Here is a 22,438-nt window from a genome sequence, read left to right on the forward strand (position 1 = left end):
CCTTTATCTTTTTATTATGAACTCCTCCTTCCCTTAATTTTAATAGCCACCCATACACCACAGACTTTTCTCTGACACATTTGCTACACTTTCCCACATTTTAGTTTTTGCTTATACTGTTTTATTTTTGCTATGCTGGAGTTTAATTTTATTAAATGTAGCCAAAGTTATTGTTTTCTCTTTATATATTGTATGTATAGTATATCATACTGAAGAATTTTCCAAATCTAACCTTCTAAAAGCATCTACTTATATATTAGCTTTTCATTATTTACCTTTATTTATACCTTTAGTTCACTTGAAATTAATTTTTAAAATATTTTTAGTTGTAGATGGACACAGTACCTTTATTTTTTCATCCGTGGTACTGAGGATCGAACCCAGTGCCTCACATGTGTGAGGCAAGTGCTCTGCCACTGAGCCACAATCCCAATCCTGAAATTAATTTTGATTGAAGGTGTGCGATATGTAACAAATTCCCCCTCAAATGATTATCCAGTCATCACAGCACTATTTCATAATCCATCCATTTGCCACTGACACATTCTATATACAAAAATCTCAGGTGGCCTTGGTTGGTTTCAGCACTTTCACTTCTAGGAAGTTGTTTTCTCTTCTTGTCCCAGCCTCACTATTTTAATTATTGTAGTTCTGTAACACTTAGGAGGGCAAGTCACACTACTGCTTCCCGATTCTTCTTTTTCAAAATTCTCATGGCTGTCTTCAAAATATAGTCTTCTAAATAAGCATTTGATGAATTTTAAACCTAATTCTGAAAAAGTAAAATTGGAAATTTAACTACCTTTAGAATTAATTTGAGGTATTCATCTTCACAGTGTGGGGTGTTTCCATCTAGGATCTTGTGGCTTTATTCACAAATTTATGTCTCTTGATAAGTGCTGTCATTTTCTCCCTGTAGTTCTGTTTCTTAAGTGCATATCCTTGGTGTGTTATGCAGTGACTGAGAATGGAATCTTTTCATCTACTGCGATACCTAACTGGTTATGACAAGAGCATAAGAAAGTTACTTATTGTAGTAGTGTTTATCCTGGAGACTGCCTCCTTTCTGACCTATTTCCCATTTAAAATTTCACATTACTCCTTACAATTTTGAGACCCAGAACTGGCCAGGCAGAGGAAGGGAGTGGATGTGGAAAAAACAGTAGAAGGGCCCAGGAGATCTGTAGGTCCTCTTAAGGCTTTTTAGGATGGTATATAGCCAGAGATTGGTCTTCTTTGGACTACTCTTCTTGACCCAGTCCCCAAGAGGGCTTCTGGAAATAGCAATTCCAGGTATCAGCTCCCAGGCTGATATGCCCCATGGCATTCACTGTGCTATGCAAACTTGGGTGAGTTGCTAGCCATCTCTGGTCTAACTTCCCAGCCACCCCAAATTGCCTGGAGAATAGCAGCAGCTGTGCTGTGCCACTGCATGTTGGGGGAAGGAGAATGTGGGGAAGAAGTGGATGAGGGCTCCTGGGCCAGATCGGCCTGGACCTGAGCCCAGACATCTTAGAAGTACAGCAATGGACTATTAGCAGCCACAAACTTGCTGCCTGTAACTTTCAGGTCGTTAACCAAAGTGAAGATAAAAGGGATGGGCTGGAAAGGAGAAGCCTAACTGGCCTCTGTGGGCCATATGTGCTTGCTCATCATTTCACTGACCCTTTATGCATATGGTCTGTTTTCAAATCAATTTCTTGTATTTTTGACTTCTTCCACCTGCCCTGCCTCCCCTCTATTTCCTGCAAGTTCACACAATCTCCTAGGCTGTGTGTGGACTTCTTAGCTCCCTGACTTGCTCAGGACCTGCCTGTTCCATATTTCGCCAATATAGAGCCCAGTGCTAGTTGATGCAGAGTCCAGCACTCTCTCGTTCCTGGGAGATGGAGGTGGGGTACGGGACCCCCACCCCCACCACAATGAGTCCAAGCTTGCTGTGGCACTGATGCACAGATGCCTGCCTCCTCCAGGCTCCCAATCCTTGGCCAGTTACTCGGGAAACTTCTACCCAACCTTTAGAACCCAGCCTCCAAGATGCCCCACTGTCTCTTGTCAGGAGCACAACAGGCACATGCTGACCTTGCAAGCTCTTCAAGTGCCTCTGCATTCTCTTCTCTCTGAAGTCACAGTCACCCATCTTCATTTCTAATTTATGTCAGAGGAAACTGAAGGATATAGAGGGAGTGGCCTTCCCAAGGCCATATAGCTAGTGTGGGGATGGGTGAGAACTGTGCTTTACATCTATAGAAGAGGAAGTGGCGGAAGACTGGGGAGTTGAGTTGCAGCCACTTTCCCTACCCAGTTTCCTGAATTGGCCCATTGGGTAAGGTATGGGGGAAGGGAGCACTTCCTTTGCTGTTTGGAGCCTCTTTGTCTGCACCCCGTTCAAGTGTCCCCAGCACATTTGGTTATAGGGCTGGGGCTAAGCAGGGTCTCCTGCATTTGTTATATTTTGTCTCTAAGTTGGGGGTAAAAACAACACTTTTATATTGGGTCACCCTGTGAACATTCAGATTGTAATTCCCCCGAAAAATCTTTCTCAGTGTTAACACATTGTAAATATTTTAGAACTATTGGGGATTAGTATTTGTTAGCAGTTACTTAATGGATGGGTCCATCTTTGCCACCACTGCAGAGAGGAAAAATGGTCCTTCTCAGCACCTTTTTGTCTCCATGAGAAGGAAGACTGAGTAACTGGCAGCTGTCAATAGGAAGTGCCTTCCCAGGTACATCTAATTTTAAACCCTCACTGGAAGACTCCCTTCAGAAACAGAATTCTGGGGGATTTGCATGATCCTGAGACTTTCCAGCAGGTTGGGGTACTCAAGATCCCAGAGGGATCCCTCTGGACTCTGGGCCATCTCCCTTTCTAGGCTACCTGACTCTGAATCTTTCTGGCTACATGAGCACCTTCTCCCGTTACACAGAACATGTTTACTGTCAGGCACAAAGTGGTACTGCCCAATACGCAAGAAAGGAGTAGCACAGCCCAGGCCTACCTCAAACTCTCTGGGTACTGAACACCTACCTACCCTTCTTTCTTCTCAGGTAGTCTATTATTTGGGGCACACTGGCACTGCTGGTTCTTTCTCATTTTTTCTTTTTGTACTGGGGATTAAACCCAGAGGCACTTTATCACACTAATCTACATCCCCAGCACCCTTTAAAAAAATTTTTTTTTAAAATTTGTTCCAGAAGCTCAAGAGGCTGAGGCAGGAGGATTTCAAGTTCAAAGCTAGCCTTGGTAACTTAGTAAGGCCCTAAGCAACTCAGCAAGACCCTGTCTCTAAATAGAATATTTTAAAAAAGGGCTGGGAATGTGGTTCAGTTATTAAGCACCCCTAGGTTCAATCCACAGTCCAAAAAAAAAAAAAAAAAAAAACTTAAAAAAATTTTCAGATAGGTTCTCGCTTAGGGCCTAAGTTGCTGAGGCTGGCCTTGAACTTGTGACCTCCTGTCTCAGCCTCTGGAGCTGTGGGGACTACAGGTGTGTTCCACCATGCCTAGTGACTGTCAACATTTAAAAATCGAGATTTCTGGCTTCTCTTGATAAATCAGCTTATTGCTGGTTCTTAATGGGACTCCCCAAAAGGCAGGAACTGGGCTTCTCTATGGTATAGTATCACCTTTATTAGAGAGAACATGTTCTCCCCTCTGTGGCTATGACCTCAGTAGACTGTTTAAAAGACAAAAAAACAAAAAACAAACAACAACAAAAAACCCCTCATAAAATGCACCCTGTTTGAAGACACTGAAGAATGTAGGTGATAATTGTGCAAACTGGTTCCTCACAGTGCTTGCTGTGGTGAAAGACATGCCAGAATATAGCAAGTTGATGGCTTTTTACCTCGTACTCCTTACATGTGCCTCCCCCGACTCCCCAACACAGATGAAAGTTTCAGTAAGATTCTTCTTGTTGCTAACTCCTCAGAAAAATCTATGTGAACGTTATTAGTGCATGCCCAAGGAAGACAACATTTGCAGGGCTCAGAGAACTGAGCCCAGAAGGCAGGCTCCATTCTAATGTAAGATACCTCCCTTTTCTCATTCTGGGATCTTAAGACTGTCAGGCTTGGCAGGCCCATTTATTACTGAGGGGACTCTAGTTAGAGCTCCCAGATGGGCCTTACCTCTCTCTGGAGGCCTTTTTGTCCCCAAGACTGGGGAACTGAGACTGGAAACTCCTCCAGGACTGCCCTGAAATTGGCTGCCCCACTGGGCTTGGGAGTTCTGGGTCAAGGGTAGGGGCTGATAATCATGTTTAACAAGAGGCTCAAGCATGAGTGGATGAGTCAAAGCTAACCTGATCTTTATAAGGCAGAGGTCATTTAAATAGTACAAATTAAATGCTGGTCTACTGAAAACATGATTAAAAAAACTTGCTTTGGAGAGAGGGCCAAGTATGGCTCATGAGTAGGTAATAAAGTAGCTATGAGACTTTGGACAAAGGACTCAGCCTCTCTTAAGCCTAAGTTTATCAATGTATGAAATGTGGATGTTACACTCCACTTCACATGGTAGTTCTGTAGTTCATTCATTCATAATAACATTTGTTATCTGTGCCCTGTACCAGGTCCCTTAATGGTGGTGGGGTAATCTCTCATGGTCCAGTGGGGGAAACTTGTACAAATAATCACCATAACGTGAAAACACAAGGACTAGAAGAGGTTCTTAATGTGTATTGGAGATTCCAGGAGGTTCTTGGGAGTATTGCAGTGTAGTGGTTCTGGCCTGGTGGATTTGCATGGCCCAGAGACCATGCAACACTGGAGCCAAATGGCCTGTTTGATTCCTGGCTCCTTGGTTTCCTAGCTGTGTGACCTTGAGCAAATTACCTAATCTCTGTGCTTCAGTTTGCTCAGCAATCAAGTGAGGAAAACAATAGCTCCTACTTCATAAGTTTGTGGGGGAGTAAACGAGTTAATACAAATAATCCTTTAGTTCTGGCATATAATAAACTTAAGTGTTCATTCTCTTATCAACAGGTATTTATCAAGTGTCTATGCAATGCCAGGTCTGTGCTGAGTGATAAAAGGACAAATCAGATTGACTGTACTCTTATGGAGTTTATGCCTTAAGCAAACTCTTGAGTTTTGGGTGTAAATTGTCTCATATCCAAGAGTTTGAAAGAAGAGCAGAGGGCTGAAGAAGGAACTCAGGGACTTTTGATATGTAGCAGTCAGGCAGGGTAGATAAACCCTGCATGGAGACAGAAGGATCTTTCACAGAAGTAGAAGGAAAACCGGAGTACAGTATCCTAGAAGGCAAAGGGAAATATGTGAGAATGTTTATTGTTGTCTATGACTTGTGGGTTAGAAGTTACACTTGCTGAAGCTGCTCAGGGTGGGGCCCCACGAATGAAGGGGAGTAGGCATGAGGTTGGGTGCAGATCTGAAGAAGCCTAGTTTGTCTCCCTACTAGCAATGTGTCTGAAACAGTGACTTCTCTCTCAGAATCTGTTTTCTTAACTGCAAAATAAGAATAATATTAGTGCCTACCTCAGAGAGTAATTCTGAGGGTGGGATGGTAGACAGACAAAATAAAGCCCATAGCATGGTGCTGGGCTTACCTAGGAACTCAACACCAATTCCTTTTGTTCTTTCCTCAGCAGCTCCAGTTGATTTTGTTCCAGCTCCAATCAATTTAATGGCTTCAGTAACCACTGAGTGTACAACTACTATGTGCCAGACCCTGGGCTGGATCTGGAAATAAACAGATGATTAAGATCTTGTTTTTGTCCTCTCAATGGTCCCAGATAAGTTGGAGAGTGAAGTGACCACCTTATTAAAGTACTTGGATACATACCAATATCGTTCAAATTCAGTTAATATATTCAAATTTATTATGTGCTTATTTTGTACTAGTCATTCAACTAGGCCTTGATAATATGAAATGACTCAGACCCTTTCAGGAGCTAACAGCCTGGGTCAAGGGAGGAAGAACATTAGGGATAAGAGTTATAGTTCAGAGAGATGCAACACTATGGAAAGAGCAGCACCATGGCTGAAGATTCCCAGGACTGGAGGTGTAAGGGGGTGTGGCAATGGTCAAGAAAACATCTTGGAGCAGTGGAAATCTAAAATTAAAGCGCAGGATGGGTGGATGGATGGATAGTTGAAGTCTATGAGGGCAGAGGAAATCAGTGCAAAGGCCAAAGATGACAAAAGAGCTAGAATGTTCTGGAAACTGCAGGCTGCTTGTGTTGAGTGTATGGCTAGAAGGGAGGGAGGGGTCAAGTGTTTCAGTCTAAGGGGTTGAAATCCAAGTCAAAAATTTGGGTGTTATTTGGAAGGTAAAAGGAAACCTTCAAGAGGATCAAAGCAGGTGGGGACATGGTGGGGCAGGTGTTAAGAGCCCTTTGTGGAAGTGGTGTGAAGACCGGTCTAGTATTAGAAAATGCTGGAGAAATGAAGATCAATCACAACGTGATTGTAATCCTACTGAGATGATAAAGATCTGAAGTAAAAAACAGCAGTTAGATAAATCAGGGAGGAGCAGGGGATGGATTTTGGAGATGTCTTAAAATTATTACATGCACTTAAAATAAAAGGTGTTCCTTACGTTTTGGCTCCTGATACATTCTATATAAAAGTAGTTATAAGAACTCTTAGGGAATGGGTCTTTGGAGTTGTCTTTACTTCTCTTAGCATTCACCAACATTTTATGTCACTACCGTTATAATGCCTTGGTAATGCTATGCTTTCCACGAAGGCAGCACTTCATTGTCATGAACATAGCAGGGGCTTTGGAGTAAGAAGTCTAGGTCAGAATTGTCCCTGTTCTTTATTGTGGTTAATTGCTTCACCTTTGAGCCTGTTGCCTCTTCTAAAGGGGATCAAGAACACCCACCTCAAGGAAGGGCTGTTGTGAGGCTACCTGAGGAAAGGTCTGTAATGCTGAGCACAGTACTGGGTACATCCTAAGTGTCCAGCGGGGCTCTTGGTCCCTTCCCTAGAGTCTGGAGTAGATTTTTCTACTCTCCTGGTTTTGTGTCCTCTCCCACAAACTGCCACTTCTCACTGCTGTTACTACCCACTCAAGTAAAGTGACTTCCTCAGGTCACACTGCTACTAAGTTGAGATGGCTTGGACCCAGAGGCTGTGCTCTTGGCCCCTCCCAAAACCAAGAACCACAACTAACAGAGAATGTTAAGAAGAATCGAGAGATGGAACGCTAGAGATCAAGTCTCTTTCCTTGCAGATCAAACTTCCAAAATGCAGCAGAGAGGGGTTGTTAAGGGTCATCTTCTAAAGCATATTATGTGAGACAAGGGAAAGGTATTAGATGAGGAGGGAGGTTCAAGGGAATAAAGCCTATGGATTATACTTCACCCTCTTTGGGAATTTTAGATAATATGGCTTGATAAATAGGATATACAGTTTCAATTTCCAGAATATTCTAATGTTTGCATGATGTGAATGGTGGTTCTTCAATTTCTTTTTTTTGCCAACAGATCCCACTCAGAATCTGATGAGTGCAGATTCCCTTTCCAGAAAAATAAAACTAAGCTACACTCCTGTAATCATGCCCAGGAGGCTGAGCCAGGAGGATTGCAAGTTCAAGGCCAGCCTCAGCAACTCAGTGAGACCCTGTCTCAAAATAAAAACCAAAAAGGGCTGTGGATGTAGCTCAGTGGTAAAGAATCCCTGGGTTCAATTCCCCATACCAATAAACAAATAAACAAACAAACCTATAACTTTTTGTATAGATAGTAGAGGATTCCAAGACTCATTCTTGGCATGAAATTTAGAGACTCTTTATAGAAGTGCAGCAGAAAATCAAAGGCCAGGGCTTGAGTTCTGACTCTTCTGTTGACATGCTGTGCAACTTTAGGCCAGTTACAACCCTTCGGGGTCTATGTGCAAAAATGGAATGGTCACCTCTCCTTCCTCACAGAGGCAGACAGTAGTGATGAGTGTGGGAAGTGAGGTAAATTGCCAAGTGCTATCTGCACACTGCCAGGATACTGAGGTTCAGAAGTTACTTACCTTATGGTCACACAGCTACTAAATAACAAATGATGGTTCAAATCAGAAGACATCAAAGTCTCTGATGTGTGTGTTTGTGAAAACTTCTCTCTCTTCAATAATTTTTTAAAAATTCAAATGAGAAAATGCATATGGAAGGATTATTTACACTGTAAAGTACAATGTCTAGGTGAGTTACTCTTGGGCTAAATTTAGAACTCCCATGTCCCATCCACCTGGGGGTCTAGGACTGGGTAGTTGAGAGGCTAACAGGGATGGTTTTAAATGTGTCAATCAGTAATGCTGCTAATGGAGACCCTCTCCTACATCCACATGAAACTTCCATGCTTAGGAGGACATCTGCTAGAGCTCTGTAATCTTGTAAAAGTCCATCCCACTGACCAGCACACACAGGTCAGTACATCTAGCTTCTGGAAGTAGGAATTTTAATGCAACTACAAATGTATTTGAAGTTTTAAATGGCATCAGTAAGTAAATTCTATAAATATTTTTCATTCTCCTATATTAAAAAAATTCCATAAAAGTGCTCTTTTTTCAATGGATACGTTGGTCGCTTACCATTTGGAGATTAACATCTGCATATCATGTGATTCTGCAATCTGTATACAGGGTAAAAATGGGAGTTCATAACCCACTTGAATCAAATGTGTGAAATATGTCAAGAACTATGTAATGTTTTGAACAACCAATAATAAAAATTAAAAAAAAAAAAACATCTGCATATCACTTAAAACCAAAAGTGCCAATGCACAAGAAACAAAAAACAAAACAAAACAAAAAACACCAAACTGCACCTTCTGAAAGCAATGGGAAATTGGTAATACTTCCTTAAACTTTCAAAGTAGTTCTCCAAATACACAACTGTTAATCCAAGAACACAAGGCAGTGAACTGGAATGGGGGGATGACAAGGAGCCCTGGAGTTTACTGGAAACAGCTGGGCAAAGAATGCCCAACAAATATTTTGATTGGCTTGCTGCATCTGAAGGCTGGGATGTACAGGACAAGAAAGATTAAGAGTAGGGGGTGATAACTCAAAAGGATACCGCCAAATCTATGGTGAGAACAAAGTCATTTTAATGTTGTGTTTGCATGAAAAGGTATAAAATTGCTTTGGCCTCCTGTTCTAGAGCTCAGTAGACCAGAAGGTTACAAGTGAACAGTGACAATTAGCTGAGGGCCTAGAGGACAGGGAGTTCATGGGACTGAGTAGACTGAGAACTTTCCAAGACAGGATTGAAAAGGGCATATCAACTTCACACATTCATGTAACATTTAATAACTTTTATAAAATTGGTTTCAGAGTAAAGTCTATATTGTTGGGATACAGAATTGAAGGGGAATGACAGGAAAGGTTAATTAAGCATGAAGGTGAATTCAGAGACCCTTCTCTTAAACACTTACCTACACTCTGGCTGCTGTTCCCGAGTATGGCCTGAGTTCAGGCTGCCACTTCTCCACAGCAGCTACAGAACAAGGTCCACCTGGGAAAAGAGCTGTTGCCCTGGTGGGTCTGTAGCACCAAGAATGACTGTGTGGTAGAGTCACTAGATTAAGAAGGAAGGAGTGGAGCTGGAGACAAAGTACTCAGCTGGAACTCCCCCTACAGTGGGTCTCCTTTTCAGTCTCCCTGGAGCCAGAGAAGGTCCACATATAGGCAGATAAAGCGTAGTCAGTTAGGAACACATCTCTTTTTAAGAGAGTTTTCAAGGGAAGTCCCTGGTGGAACATCAGAGAAAATACACAAGATGGGACTTTCTTGGCCTACACATACTTCTGGTCAGAGGGAAACTAACCAGGCATATCTCCAGTTTTGGTTAGAGTCTTCTGAGAACCCCTTGCCAGAGTCAGGGGAATAAACTTAAGCTCTTATGTTCTCTTTTGCTCAAGTAAAAAATGTAAAAATTGGGATCTCAAACCCTAGGATAAAGACAACAGGTGACACAAAAACAGCTATGGAGAATATTCCAAGACCAAAAGGAAATCATTGGCTGTGAAGGTATATAAACAGTGTTCTATGAATTACTCCAAACCCCAAATCCATAGTTAGCAAAATCCACAATTACTAAATCAAACCCCAAATTATTACATGTGGATTCAGGTAACATGACTTCTGGGCTGAGCCCCCAGGTTTGCTCTTTTCAATATCTAATGTTAAAATAGTGAAATATCAGAGCAAGTTCTTTAATGTAGGAGAGCTGGAGGGATAGCTGGTCAGATTTTGGCAATAGAAAAGGTGCTTAAAATACCAGGTGATAAGGTTCGAATGCTTGAAGAAGTAGAGGGAGACAAGAGCAAGAGAGAACTGTGCTCAGTGTATACTGATAGACCAGCAATGTGGGAGTTGGTATCCATTGGGTTCCTTACTGCCCAAATCCAAACCCAACAGCAGCTTCCCACAGCTGAGCCAGATACCAAAGTCTGGGTATTAGTCCCCTCTGTACACTATTTCAACATTCACATGTATACTTGAACAATTTCCCATTCGGCTCCTAGATGGAACCTGCAGACCCAAGGCAGCAGCAGTGAATAAATATCTTGCATATATGTCAAACCAATCCTCAAACAAAACCTTTTATCTCAGTAAAGAAGTCAGAAAGTACCAACAAAAATGATATACATTTTTTTTTTCCTACAACGTTTAATCTCCATGCCAAGAATGTCCCATTCGACTCCCCACTGCCTCTTAAAAGTAGGTGACAAAGTAGAAATCCAGTCATGAAAATAAAAAGGCAGAGGTGTGAGTCTTGGCTCAATGAGACATATCAAATACACAGTATCCTGGTGTCACAGGACAGACAGAACTGTCCTTGACACTGTGGGGGAAAAATAGGCACTGGAGAGGTAAAAATTCTACTAGTGATCACTCACACTTGAATAGTACATTAGTCATTGAACAAGGGTGAAGTGCAGGGGATAGGGGAGGGTGGCAGAGTTGCAATTCTCTGGAATGAGGGCTGGGAACATATACTCATGGATGGGAAATTTTAAGTAGCTATGTTTATTATTACTTTTTTTTTTTTTTTTCCAGCAATCTTGCAAGAGGCAGAAGTGTGACATTGAATTGAGTGAGACGAGCGTGTGGGTGGGTTGGCGAGGAGCCCATCTCTTGACACAGGCCTCTGGCTTGTCAAGGAAAGGCTGGTTCCACCGCTGAGCTGTGTTTACTCTTTTGCTTCAAGGAAAAGGGTTTCTTGAGGGAACAATTTTACCTCCAATAGTGATTTATTGGGGTCCAGCTGAGTTACCTGAAAAGAAAAAAAAAAAAAAAAAAAAACACATATTCAAAAGGCTGGAACCAGTACAATTTTCTCCACATGGCATTAAGTTTACCTATGCACATTTACTTTGAGCCCTACTATGTACTGGCATGGCTATATTCATGATGTCTTATTTGATTTTCAAAATAACCCTGTAATGTAGGTGTTGTTATTCTTACTTCAGATGAGGAACACAGAGCTCTCAGAAAGGTCAAGTTACAGAGTTTAGTTTTGTGGAGGACCTCAAGTCATAAGGTTCTGGAGATGCAACTTCTTAGACAAGTCCCTCATCTCCTGTGCCCTCAGAAAGGATTCTGTTTAAACAGCTGACTGATGCTCCTGGGGACCTCTGCTTGGTTAAATCCTGATGAGAGGGCCTGTTGTGTTTGGTGAGACAACAGCTAAAACTTCTTCCCACTAAAACTAGGCATAGTAAACTGCAAATGGTCATTCTAAAGACCTGAGGATGATTATCTCCCTGGTGAAGCATACCATTATCTCCATGGTGAGGCATACCACAATCTCCTTCTTGGGGAGATATATATATATATATATATATAGTTTGAAAAAAAATAAGTCAACATCATAATTCAACTTTAAATTTTTAGAAATTAAAAAATGGACTATTAAAAAAAGTAAAGCTAGATGAAATATTGGCACCAGGGGATTTGTTACTGATACAGGAATCCTAAATTAGGTGTATGCCCATCTGGTCCAATGGTAGGGAGAGGACATGATGGGTTTTTGAATCTGAGAAACAAAATTTTCATGTTTATCAAAAAGGGTCATGAATTTTAGAAAGTTAAGAAATACTGGTATAGGAAGGAAGACATAGGTTTTGGAATTAAAAGACTGGTATAAATCACAGCTGTGCTGGTTATCAGCTTTGTGTCTTTGGAGTTAGTATCAACCTCACAGGACTGATGTGAGGATTAAATGAGAAAAAACATATAATTAGCACAGTGTCTGGCACAGAGCAGGTGTCAAGAATGGCTGCTGTGTGTTACAGCAACTGTAAAGCATGGATGGACACACAGGCAAATGGGCAGCTGGGAGTGTGTGTGACAGAAGGCCAGGCAGTCTCTAGTCAGGGCTGAAGCTGTTGCTATTACATATAGGAGCTCTGGGCCCATGGGCAAAGACTCCAGCACCTGAGGCAGGCAATCTTGTCTTCTGCTCAACTCAAGCCACTCCTAATGAGAGACTCTGCTGGCTTCTGGCTAGAGAGAAGGGGAGCCCCTGGGGGCCAAGGCTGGTGTCACAGGGAGACCGGCAAGTTGAATGGGGAATACTATCTTTGACTGTATCCAGATGGAAACCTGGTATACCCAGGAGGATCATTAAGGAGACACATTCACCCCTAGAATCCTCTCTGTTTATAAAACTCAGGGCAAAGCATGTTCTTCTAGTATCTCTTGGGTTATGGGCAGATGGGCAGGCAAGGTGGTGGGGAGGGCCCGTCCTGCTGTCTGTCTTCCAATGCACTGGGGGGCAAGCTGCAGGCAAATGTTTACCCACTTCCCCGATTAACGAACAATGCTGCATTGACTTCTGTCAACAAACAGCTATGCTGCTTCTGCTTCTGACTCTTTGGCATTTTCTGCCCAGCTGCTTCTGCTATTGTTCTTAATTAACATGCCAGAGCTCTCTTTCGGCATCTTCTACTTTGTTATTTGTAGTTTGTAAATATGATGTTTGCTGGAAAAAGCCAAAAACCATAACAGTGCTAGAGCTGTGAGTATAGGCAGGAAAATGTGCTGGAAAGAAAAAGAAGCTAGGAGGCTGGAGCATCAGGCCTGTGTTGCATCCTGCTGGGGTTGTCAACATGCAAGGTTAGAGACTGATAAACTGCAATTGGTTTTCAAATGAAAAACAGTGTCCAAGAAAAGTTAAGCGATTTTCTTAAATGGGAAAGCTGGGATTTGGAAAGGAAGAAACAAAAGTTTCTTGAACATCTCAGGTATGTTATCTCATTTAGTCCATATGACCACCATGCAAGACTGTGGAGATGAGACAACTGAGGATCAAGGTGGTGCCACTTATTTAAGGTCATGTGGTTAGAAAGAAATCTATATGAGGTTAAAAGCAAACTTAGATTCAAATCCTAGCTCTGTCATTTACTATACCTATATGACCTTGAAGAAGTTATACAACATGAGACCATTTACCAACCTGTAAAATGGGAATTGTAATTGCTCCTTTTTAGGTTATAATGTTAAATGGAATAATGTCAGTGAAGACTCTGGTACAATACTGAGTCAGGAAGTGTTCAGTAGGTGATAGTCATTACTGGATGAGATATTCCTTGAGTAGAGGCTCTGTTTTCTCCAACTACAAAGCTGGAACTTCATCCCTGAAGACTCTTGGAGCCAGGAACCAGGCTGCCTTTCTTGTTTCTACCCCACTGCCCAGCAGGAATGCTACCCTTTCCCTGACTGACTAATGTCTTGATCTCTGAGATTCCTTCTGTAGTTTCAGTGGGGCTATCCAATGGATTGCTTCCAAGTGAACATGGCTCTGCTGGGGCACTCCCCCTGGTGTCCCAGCTAAAGCAATTTTTTCCCCCTCTGAAGGTCATTTAGACAAAAATTTCAAAGTAAACAAGGGCAATTTCTGTTTCCTCTCTCAGTTACCTGGCTTGAACAAAGTGACTGAGGTGAAACTAGGGGATGGAGCACACTATTCTTCTCCTGAACAAAATAGTGGCCACAGTGTGAAACCATCTTGCAGTGCTTTGGGCTCCTTTCAAGAAGGTATGGAATATTCCAGGAAGGACCTCCTGGTAAGAAACATATAAAAATTTATACCCCTTGAGAAACATTTGAAGATCCAGAGCTCTCTGTTTGGAGAGAGGGCACAGGGAAGAGGTAGCACTGCCATTGCTACAGGTGCAGGGAGAAGGCTGTGCCACCCTCTATGAGTATCTGCAGGCTGACAGAAAGGAGACTGGGTCATGTGTTCTGTGCAGCTCCAGTGGGCAGAGCTAGGAGTGTGAGGTAAAACTGCCGGAAGGCAGAACTCAGCAAGACAGAAAGAACTTTTTAATAGATGGCAGCAGCAGCTGATGTGGCTACTAGAGCTACTTTTTCTTTACTTTCTTCTTTCTCCTGTTCTTTATTTTCTTCTTGATCTTCAATCATTATCATCACAGCAGCAACTATTGTTAATAAGTACCTCCCATGGAACTGGAAACATGCAGAGTACTTTACGCTTTCTATATAGCACCTTATCTAGCCCTCACAATGGCCCAGTGAAGACTGCCATTCTACACTAAGATATCATCATGCAGAGAAAATAAGGTTTCATATTTAGGTTTGTCTGATTCCAAAGCTCATGATAACCAGAATGTCCCCGGCTACATGTTGATAGGCTTTTGGAGGGGAGGGGCAAGTGAACCCTCTGCTGTCCCTAGAAGCATCCAAATAGGGGCATATTTGCAGATGATGGTGAGAGTTAACATTTACTGAGCTTTCATTTTGTATTTGTACTAGGAATTCTTTGAAGCAATTTACATTTATATAATAATTTAATTTTCATAGCAATCCCCTGAGGTAGGCTATCTGAAGTAGGTATAATAATTACCCCTATTTTACAGTTGAGAAAATTGAGTCATAGAGCAGATTAAATAACTTGCTTAGGGTCTCAAAGCTATTAAGAGTAGAATCAGAACATGAATCAAGGCAGTCTAATATTAGAATCCATTTAACTACTAGATTATATTGCCAGAGGCATTGCTTAGAGTAGGATCCACATAGAAAAAGAAGTTGGATGAGGCAAGCCTGAGTTTGTTTCTAACCAAGTTTCCAGAATATAAGATCTTCACTTTAAGAATGGCAAAAGGCCAAGGGTCATTAAAAAAAAAATCCTGAAATGTTTATAAAATACGAATACAAAAACCCAATCTGAGCTTGTGTTTTGCCATTTACTTGGGACTTTACTGAATTATTGACTCTCTAAATCAACAGAAAAACCCACCCTTTGGGACTCCTTAGGGGAGGAGGGGTATTCTCCGATAAAAGCTGTAGTTTGACTTTGTCCATAGTTAGAAGAGGAAAGTCAACCATCTTGACATTTTCTTCACTGTACTTAGAAAACCTGAATGGGTATATTTTCTCATTAAAAATAGTATTTTAGCAAATTGATATTGTGAAACATGTTTATGTTAGCAAAAATAGGTCCCACTCTCTGCCAAATAAAACTATTCTTTTCTAGATCAAATTTCTTCACAGTTTGAAATTTCATTTACATTTTATTTCTATTGCATCCCTGGGATTCAGTTTCTTTCCTTTTCCTTTCCCTCCCTCTGTCTCTCCCTCCCTCCCTCCCTCCCTTCATCCCTTCCTTCCTTCCTTTCTTTCTCTTTCTTCCCCAACCCTTCTTTCATACTAAGAATTGAACCCAGAACCTTGTTCATGCTAGCCATATCCCCAGTCCTTCAGATCCTTTTCTAAAAACCATAATGTTGCTGTTAAGGAAAATGTGAACTGATGCTACTAATTCTCATCTCAGGCCACACTGTGAATCCCAGAATGTTAGAGTGAGAAAGCTCCTTAAATGGCAAATAATCCAAACCTTTCTTTTCACAAGTGGACACAGATATATTTGCATAGTAGTTTATAGCTTGCAATCTATTTATATAAACATTAACTCAATCATGGCTTAGGTATTATTAGGTTTTATGACTAATCCTTTTTTGTTTTTAATTTTGCTGAGGTAATGCTTTTATTTTGAAATTGCATAAAGTCAAGTCTGGATCTAGTGTTTTACATTTAGTAAAAAATGCTATTGAATTTCTCATTCTTTGTTTTTCACGTTCCTAATGTATTCTAACAACTTACAGGGGAAATGCACTGCAATAGTACTTGGGAATTATGCCTTGAGAATCAGTCCCATTCTGTTGACAAGGAAATGAGATCTAAAGATTGAGTTTACCTATGTCTATATATGCAAGTGGCTGTGGAAGAACCAGAACCCAGGCCTTCTGATTTGTTTCTTCATGATTTGTACTATAACCCTCCTCTTAACAGGGTTCTGTCTCACTACATGCATTAACAGTCTTTGAGTTCAATGTCTAGAATTGTGAAGCAATAAACCAAACAAAGGTTTCTCAAAATGCACTCCTCCTGCTTTTAAAGTAAAATTTGCTGAAAGAAAATTTTAGCATCTTCAAAGCAGAAAAGCTGTCATCAGATTTGCTCTGCTATTTGCCTTCTCACCTCTGATGACCAAAGACTCCTATTTTACAGACTTGTATGCAGGAACACTGGGAACAGAGGAAGCCTCAACAATATAACCCCCAGGGGAAGTGCTTTGTCACACTGGCAGAAAATTCTTGTCCCTTCTAGTCCATGCAAAGAACCTCATCCACACCCTTCTTCCCCTCACAACAACGTGAAAGAAAACCAGGCACCATCTTCTACATCAGACACAGACAGACTATAATTAATTTCCCCAAATCTTAAGACCCTACCCCTTCAGACTACCTACTTCTGAAAGTCCTCCCAGGCCTCAGCAAGCCTCTCTCTAAATTCCTCTGACTACCAAGGCTGTATACTATCTACTGCTACTAGGATATAAAGGACCAGAAAATATGGGTTACAGTCCTGGTTCTAGAAGTATGGCTTTGGACAAGTCCACTTTTCTTCTCTAGGCTTTAATTTTTGCATTTTTAAAAATTTGGAATTAAACATTAGCAACTAAATGGAGTTAACTAGATTGCAGTTGAGGCAAACACTTGCTCTCAGGCAAGCAAGCAGGATATTTAGGGCTCAGTTTCCTTCTCTATTGGGTGAAAGATTAATTTATTTTTGATGCTGTGAAATGAAACCAGGTATGCTTTACCACTGAGCTATATCCCCAAGTCCTTATTTTTTGAGACTGGATCTTGCCAAGTTGTTGAGGGTCTCTGTAAGTTGCTGAGGCTGGCCTTGGACTTGAGATCCTTCCGCCTCCACCTCCTGAGTCACTGGGATTATAGGCAGCCAATCCTGGCTGTGTTGTTGTTTTTTGACATGGAATCTCACTAAATTGCTCAGGCTGGTCTCAAACTCATGGACTCAAGTTATCCTCTCACCTCAGCTTCCTGAATAGCTTGGACTATAGGCATATACCAGAAAGTCAAGTTTATTTGGTTATCCTTAAGTGTTAAGCACCATGATAACTATTCCTATTATCTCATTTTTATAAATGAATTCTTTGAGGTAAAAAAATGTTTAAGGACCTTGATCAATTTAGAAAAGATAGGCCAAAATTTGTACCATGTCCAGTGAATTGCCCATACTTCTAAACAGGATATAGCTAACATGACTAAATGGCTATCCTTGGGCATAAAGAAAGTTGTACCATGCAGTTGTGTCATAGCTCTGTCCCTATTGTGGTATGGGCTCTGTTGTTCCTCTTAGGAACACAAGCTGAAGCTGTCTTTTGTTACTATCAACTTAGTCCTAAACAGCTAATTGTTCCCTTTTTTGTGTGTATGGTGCTAGGGATTGAACCCAGGGCCTCATGCATACTAGGCATAGCACTCTACCACTGAGCCACATCCCCAGCCCTCCATTTTCTTTTGATGAACTAGAAATTTCTCAAGAGGAGAGGTACATCCACAAATTATCAAGAGAATTTTTTTTGTCAGAAAAAAATACGTACAGTTTATATTTGTGTTAGGAAATTGGAACAAATATACTATGAACTTTCCATGATTAGATACACATCTATATAAATGCATACTAAGAATTCTAGAAGGATTTACCTCAAAACTTCAAAAGTAGTTACTTCTGGTGAGGGGACTGAGACTAGAAATTTTAGCCAAAGGCTATTTTCCCAGAATGGTGATTCTCAACCAGGGGTGATTCTTCTGTCCAGGGGACATTGGGTAATATATGGAGATGAGTGAGCAAGAGGGTGTTTGTGCGGTTGCTAATAACATTCAGCAGGTGGAGGCAAGGGATGCTGCCAATCACCCCATGATACACAGGACAGTTCCTACCACAAATACTTAACAAATCAACAGTGCTGAGGATGAGGAATCCTAAACTAGGTTATTTTAATTTTTATAAGGACACATAATTCAAGTATTACTCAAATGTCTAAAAATATAGTTTTTGGATTGAGGTTGTAGTTTAGTGTAGAATATGTCCTCAACATTCAGGGGCTTTAGGTTTGATCCCTAACACAACAAACAAACAAACAAACTCAAAAAACTTCTCAAACAGGGTACACTAGATGATGTGATATACTGTCTATATTTGCCTCGAAGACCCTCTTATTCCCAGCTGCTAGGAGTGTTGGCTATGAGTCACATTTCTGATGAGTCTTCAGAGGAAGAACTTAAAACTGATCTACTGGTCATATACATGATCTACTGATCATGTACAGTTACCAAAAGACTTTGGTAACTGTAAAGCCCTCTGCAAATATAAGGGATTGCTTTTATTATTAGCAGTAATAGAAATTATGATGATGATGAGCAACTGCAATAATCCAGCTGTAGCTCTTAGCAATTCTCCTCTACCTTTGTTGCAGGTGGTAACATGATCCCAAAGGAACCTCCAATCTGGAAGGATTCTACCATGGGACTACTCTGTGCTTTATCTCCACCTCAGCTTCCTGTGCAGCTGCTGGGCCAATCTGTCTCACTGGAGCACAGGAAAGAAGTGGCACTGGGATGCAGGTTTTCAGGAAATAGTGACAGATGCTCTTCTGTTCATTACTGAATTGTAATAGAACAGGGGTGCTATAAAGTGAGGTTGGATAGGCTTCTGTGGCTGCAAAGCATATAGGGTACTTAGGATATTTTTCTTTCCTTGATGTCCTAGTTTAGGTGGGAAGTAGGGGAAATGAAATAAAAGTTAAAGGAAGAAAAAAAGGTGTAGTGGGGGAGACTAAGATGACAAAAAAGATGGAAATCATGTCTTGAAGCTGCCCTGTTTTAACACGTAATAATGGTAACAAAAATGTACATTTAAGGGGAGCTTACTAGGTGCTAAGTGTGCTCTGTGCTTTATGAGCATTACATAAACACTCTGAGGGAGTTACTATTATCTACTTTAAAAATGAGGAATAGAGGTTCAGAAAGATTATATAACTTGTTTAAGATTTCATAGGCAGGAAGTGGCAGAGCAAGAATTTAAAACTAGGTTTGGCTTCAAAGTCTGTGTTCTTAACTACCATGGTAGATGATTTTCGTATTGCAGTCCTGCACTGGACTATCTGAGATCCTTGTTTGGAAGGACTTTTCTTTTCATGTAACTGAAGCATATATTTCCCCATAACAGAGTATATCATTACAGACCTAGTGTTAAGAGCTGGATGGGGTTCTTAGAGTTCATATTTGTAACACATGGAGCCAGAAAAATCCAGAAAGTACAAAGAATTCATTCAAGGTTACTCACTATTCATGGCAAATCTGGAACCAAATTTGGATTCTTAGCTTCCAGACTATCCTTTTAGATGGGCTAATGTGAACACCAATGACCCCAACTCTAAAGTAGTTCTACTACTGTTAAAATGGTCCTAAACCTGGCATATTGTCAGGGATACCCTGAATACCAAACCAGAGATGTAACCCTCTCTTTCTATTGGTCTCCCTGATGGCAGTGTTGGTCACTATATCATTAAACAACAATGTTAATGGGGAAGGCTCAGGGGTACTGGGGGGTATTTTAATAAGGGTATGGTGGGAAGAAGAAAGCCTCTTTGGTCTAAAAACAGAAAAAGCTCCTAGTATGCAGAATGAATGCAAAAAGAATAAAATAATAAAGAACATAAGAAGAATGTGAAAAGTGTTAAGCAGAATAGGAACAGGCACATCTCCCCATTCTGAAGTCAGTTTCCAATATCAGTCATTTTTGGGATCTAGAAAATACAGTTTCAAGTAAATAAAGGAAGTTCTACTTTACAGAGCAGTTGGTAAACTTGCTGTCCTTAGAAACATAAAACAGAGAACAGGGAAATTCATGAATGAACATTCTATAGTGAGGCAAGAGAAATCCAGTGATTAACCTCAGCAGTGTGCCCATGTTATAGATGTGCCAATACACTGGTCTCCTCATCCCTTGATGCAGCCAAAGACTCAGGGCTGGGTTGCTTTGACCCTGAGCAACCTAGTATGGTTGCCCCAGTGAGATGCACAAATAACATCTTCAGTGGGTGTGGTGATTTGAAAAACACAGGGAAACACTAATCTAGGGGGCATGTATCACTTTCAGAGGCCAATAGCACAGAAGGCAGCCAGGTCCTTGTATAAAAGGCTCCTAGGATTCTTCGGTTAAAAGATTGATTCACAACATTGATGGCTATGTTTGGAACAGGGCACTAAGAAACAAATGAAAGGAGAGATACCTGTTTACTGGTTAGGTTTAGAACTGTTAACTAGCTTAAGAGCCTTTGGAGAAATGCTGATTATTGTTTGCCCCAGAGTTTCACTACTAGGCATGGATTAAGTGCTAATTAGGGAGGCAAAAAAAAAAAAAAAAACACTGGCAGGTTTTAAATCCTGGTACTGCACGCATGCTCTTCAGCAAGTCGCTTAACCACTTATTATACAACAAGACCCACATTTCTCATCTACAAGCTAGTGATATCACCCAACACTCCAACAGTCTTTCAATAAACCATTTCTCCCTGGGTCTCTCTCCTTTGTGCTTCTATTTCACAGAGAGATGAACAAAAGGTCTGATCCTGCCATTCTTCTACTTCAAGTTTTTAAATGATCCTTTATTGAAATAGGATAGTCCTCTTTTCCTTTTGCCTCATTTTCCCAATTAGTAAATGGATGGTGTTTATGACAAGGTTTGCAGTGGGCCTATAGTGGATCACATGACTGGAAAGAGTTTGGAGACAGATCATGAAGAGTTCAAATGTCTTACTGCATGTTGTTTAAAACAAAACAAAACAAAACAAAAACTTTTCTCCCTGTCTTCAGAGAGATCTTGAGTGGTGTGCTTGATATGTTTTCAGGCAGAGTGGCTAGGGAGAAAGTGAGCGTTTTGAATGCATTTTAATACCCAAGAAGGGCCATGCAAGTCAGTGTGTGCATAGCTCTGCACACACATACCACTCAAGAGCTGGAGCTTTGAACAGGAGTTAAAAGAGTTGAGTCCCTAACGACATACAAAAGACTTGCTGGTGTGATTTATTCTGATGTATTTACTTATCCAATTACCAAAACAGCAGGAGATCATTAAATTTTCTAGTTACCAGATGCAGCACGTTCAATATCTTAAATGTTACCAAGGCTCTTTCTGAGCTATTTTGATATTACATTTCATCTGCCCAAAAAACTTATAAAAGTGGAAGGCAAGCATCACAAACAGAGCATGAGTTTTCTTTGAACGCTGGTCCAGCAAGTACCTGTACAATACCAAACCTATACTAGGAACTCCCAAACTTCTAGGATTAAGGAAAAGCACCATGATGAGAAGTTATTTAGGAACAGTGGTACTTGAAGGAGGCTGGAGATACACATTTTACCCAGCCAGACTTTTTACCATGCTCATTTCCTATCAGGTCAATCCCCATTGTCCACAGAGGGTCAGGGCTCAGAGTAGAGAACATATAGGACACAAATATCCTCTAGGGGATTGTAAACCTGTCTCCTAACCCCAGCATACTTCTTCTGACAATGAGTCACTTTCCTTCCTCAGAGTTTCTATCCAGTTAAACAAGGATGTTGACATCTGTTGCAAAAATGTATAGACCTGCTAAGAACATCATCATAGCTCACCTTTACATGAATATCTCCTGGAAAAGACTAAACTTACAGGTAGGAATTGAGCGTTTGCTGTCTCTGTATTCCCAGAACCCAGGCAAAGAACCTTGTGCATTATATGCTCTCAATAAATGCACGCCAAGTATCAAATCAGAGATTATTATGAAAATTGGAAAATACAGAGCAAGCTCAATATTAACAAAATTTTAGAAGTCGCAAAATAGATACTTATTTTATTCTCTTTTGAGAAATACATCAAATAAGTAAGATCTAGAGCTAAATCTTTTGAGTGATAGTGGCTTGGTCCTAACATTCTTTACTATTCGAGATCTCTAAATATTATCTCCTCACAGATCCTATACTCCAGCTAACTGGAGTAGCTTGCTGTCCCCCAAATGTCTTGTGCTTTTCCTCTCTGAACCTTTGTTATGTTGTTTACTCTACTTGCACTGTCCTTCCTCTAATTGGACCTATTCCAAC

At 40.9% G+C, this 22,438-nt stretch overlaps 1 protein-coding gene across 2 annotated transcripts in view; it reads right to left on the minus strand.

Moving 5' to 3' along the window:
* Nucleotides 1-9,045: 9,045 nt before the first annotated feature.
* Nucleotides 9,046-22,438, minus strand: part of Faf1 (Fas associated factor 1) — a 403,819-nt gene continuing 390,426 nt past the window's right edge. For both annotated transcript variants that reach the window (XM_027944976.2, XM_071617812.1), the window contains one exon: nucleotides 9,046-11,238. In XM_027944976.2, coding sequence (XP_027800777.1) covers nucleotides 11,155-11,238 — 84 coding nt within the window. In that variant the 3' untranslated portion in view covers nucleotides 9,046-11,154. The remainder of the gene's footprint in view (nucleotides 11,239-22,438) is intronic.

Source organism: Marmota flaviventris, chromosome 10, assembly GCF_047511675.1.
Source record: "Marmota flaviventris isolate mMarFla1 chromosome 10, mMarFla1.hap1, whole genome shotgun sequence".
Taxonomy (NCBI): domain Eukaryota; kingdom Metazoa; phylum Chordata; class Mammalia; order Rodentia; family Sciuridae; genus Marmota; species Marmota flaviventris.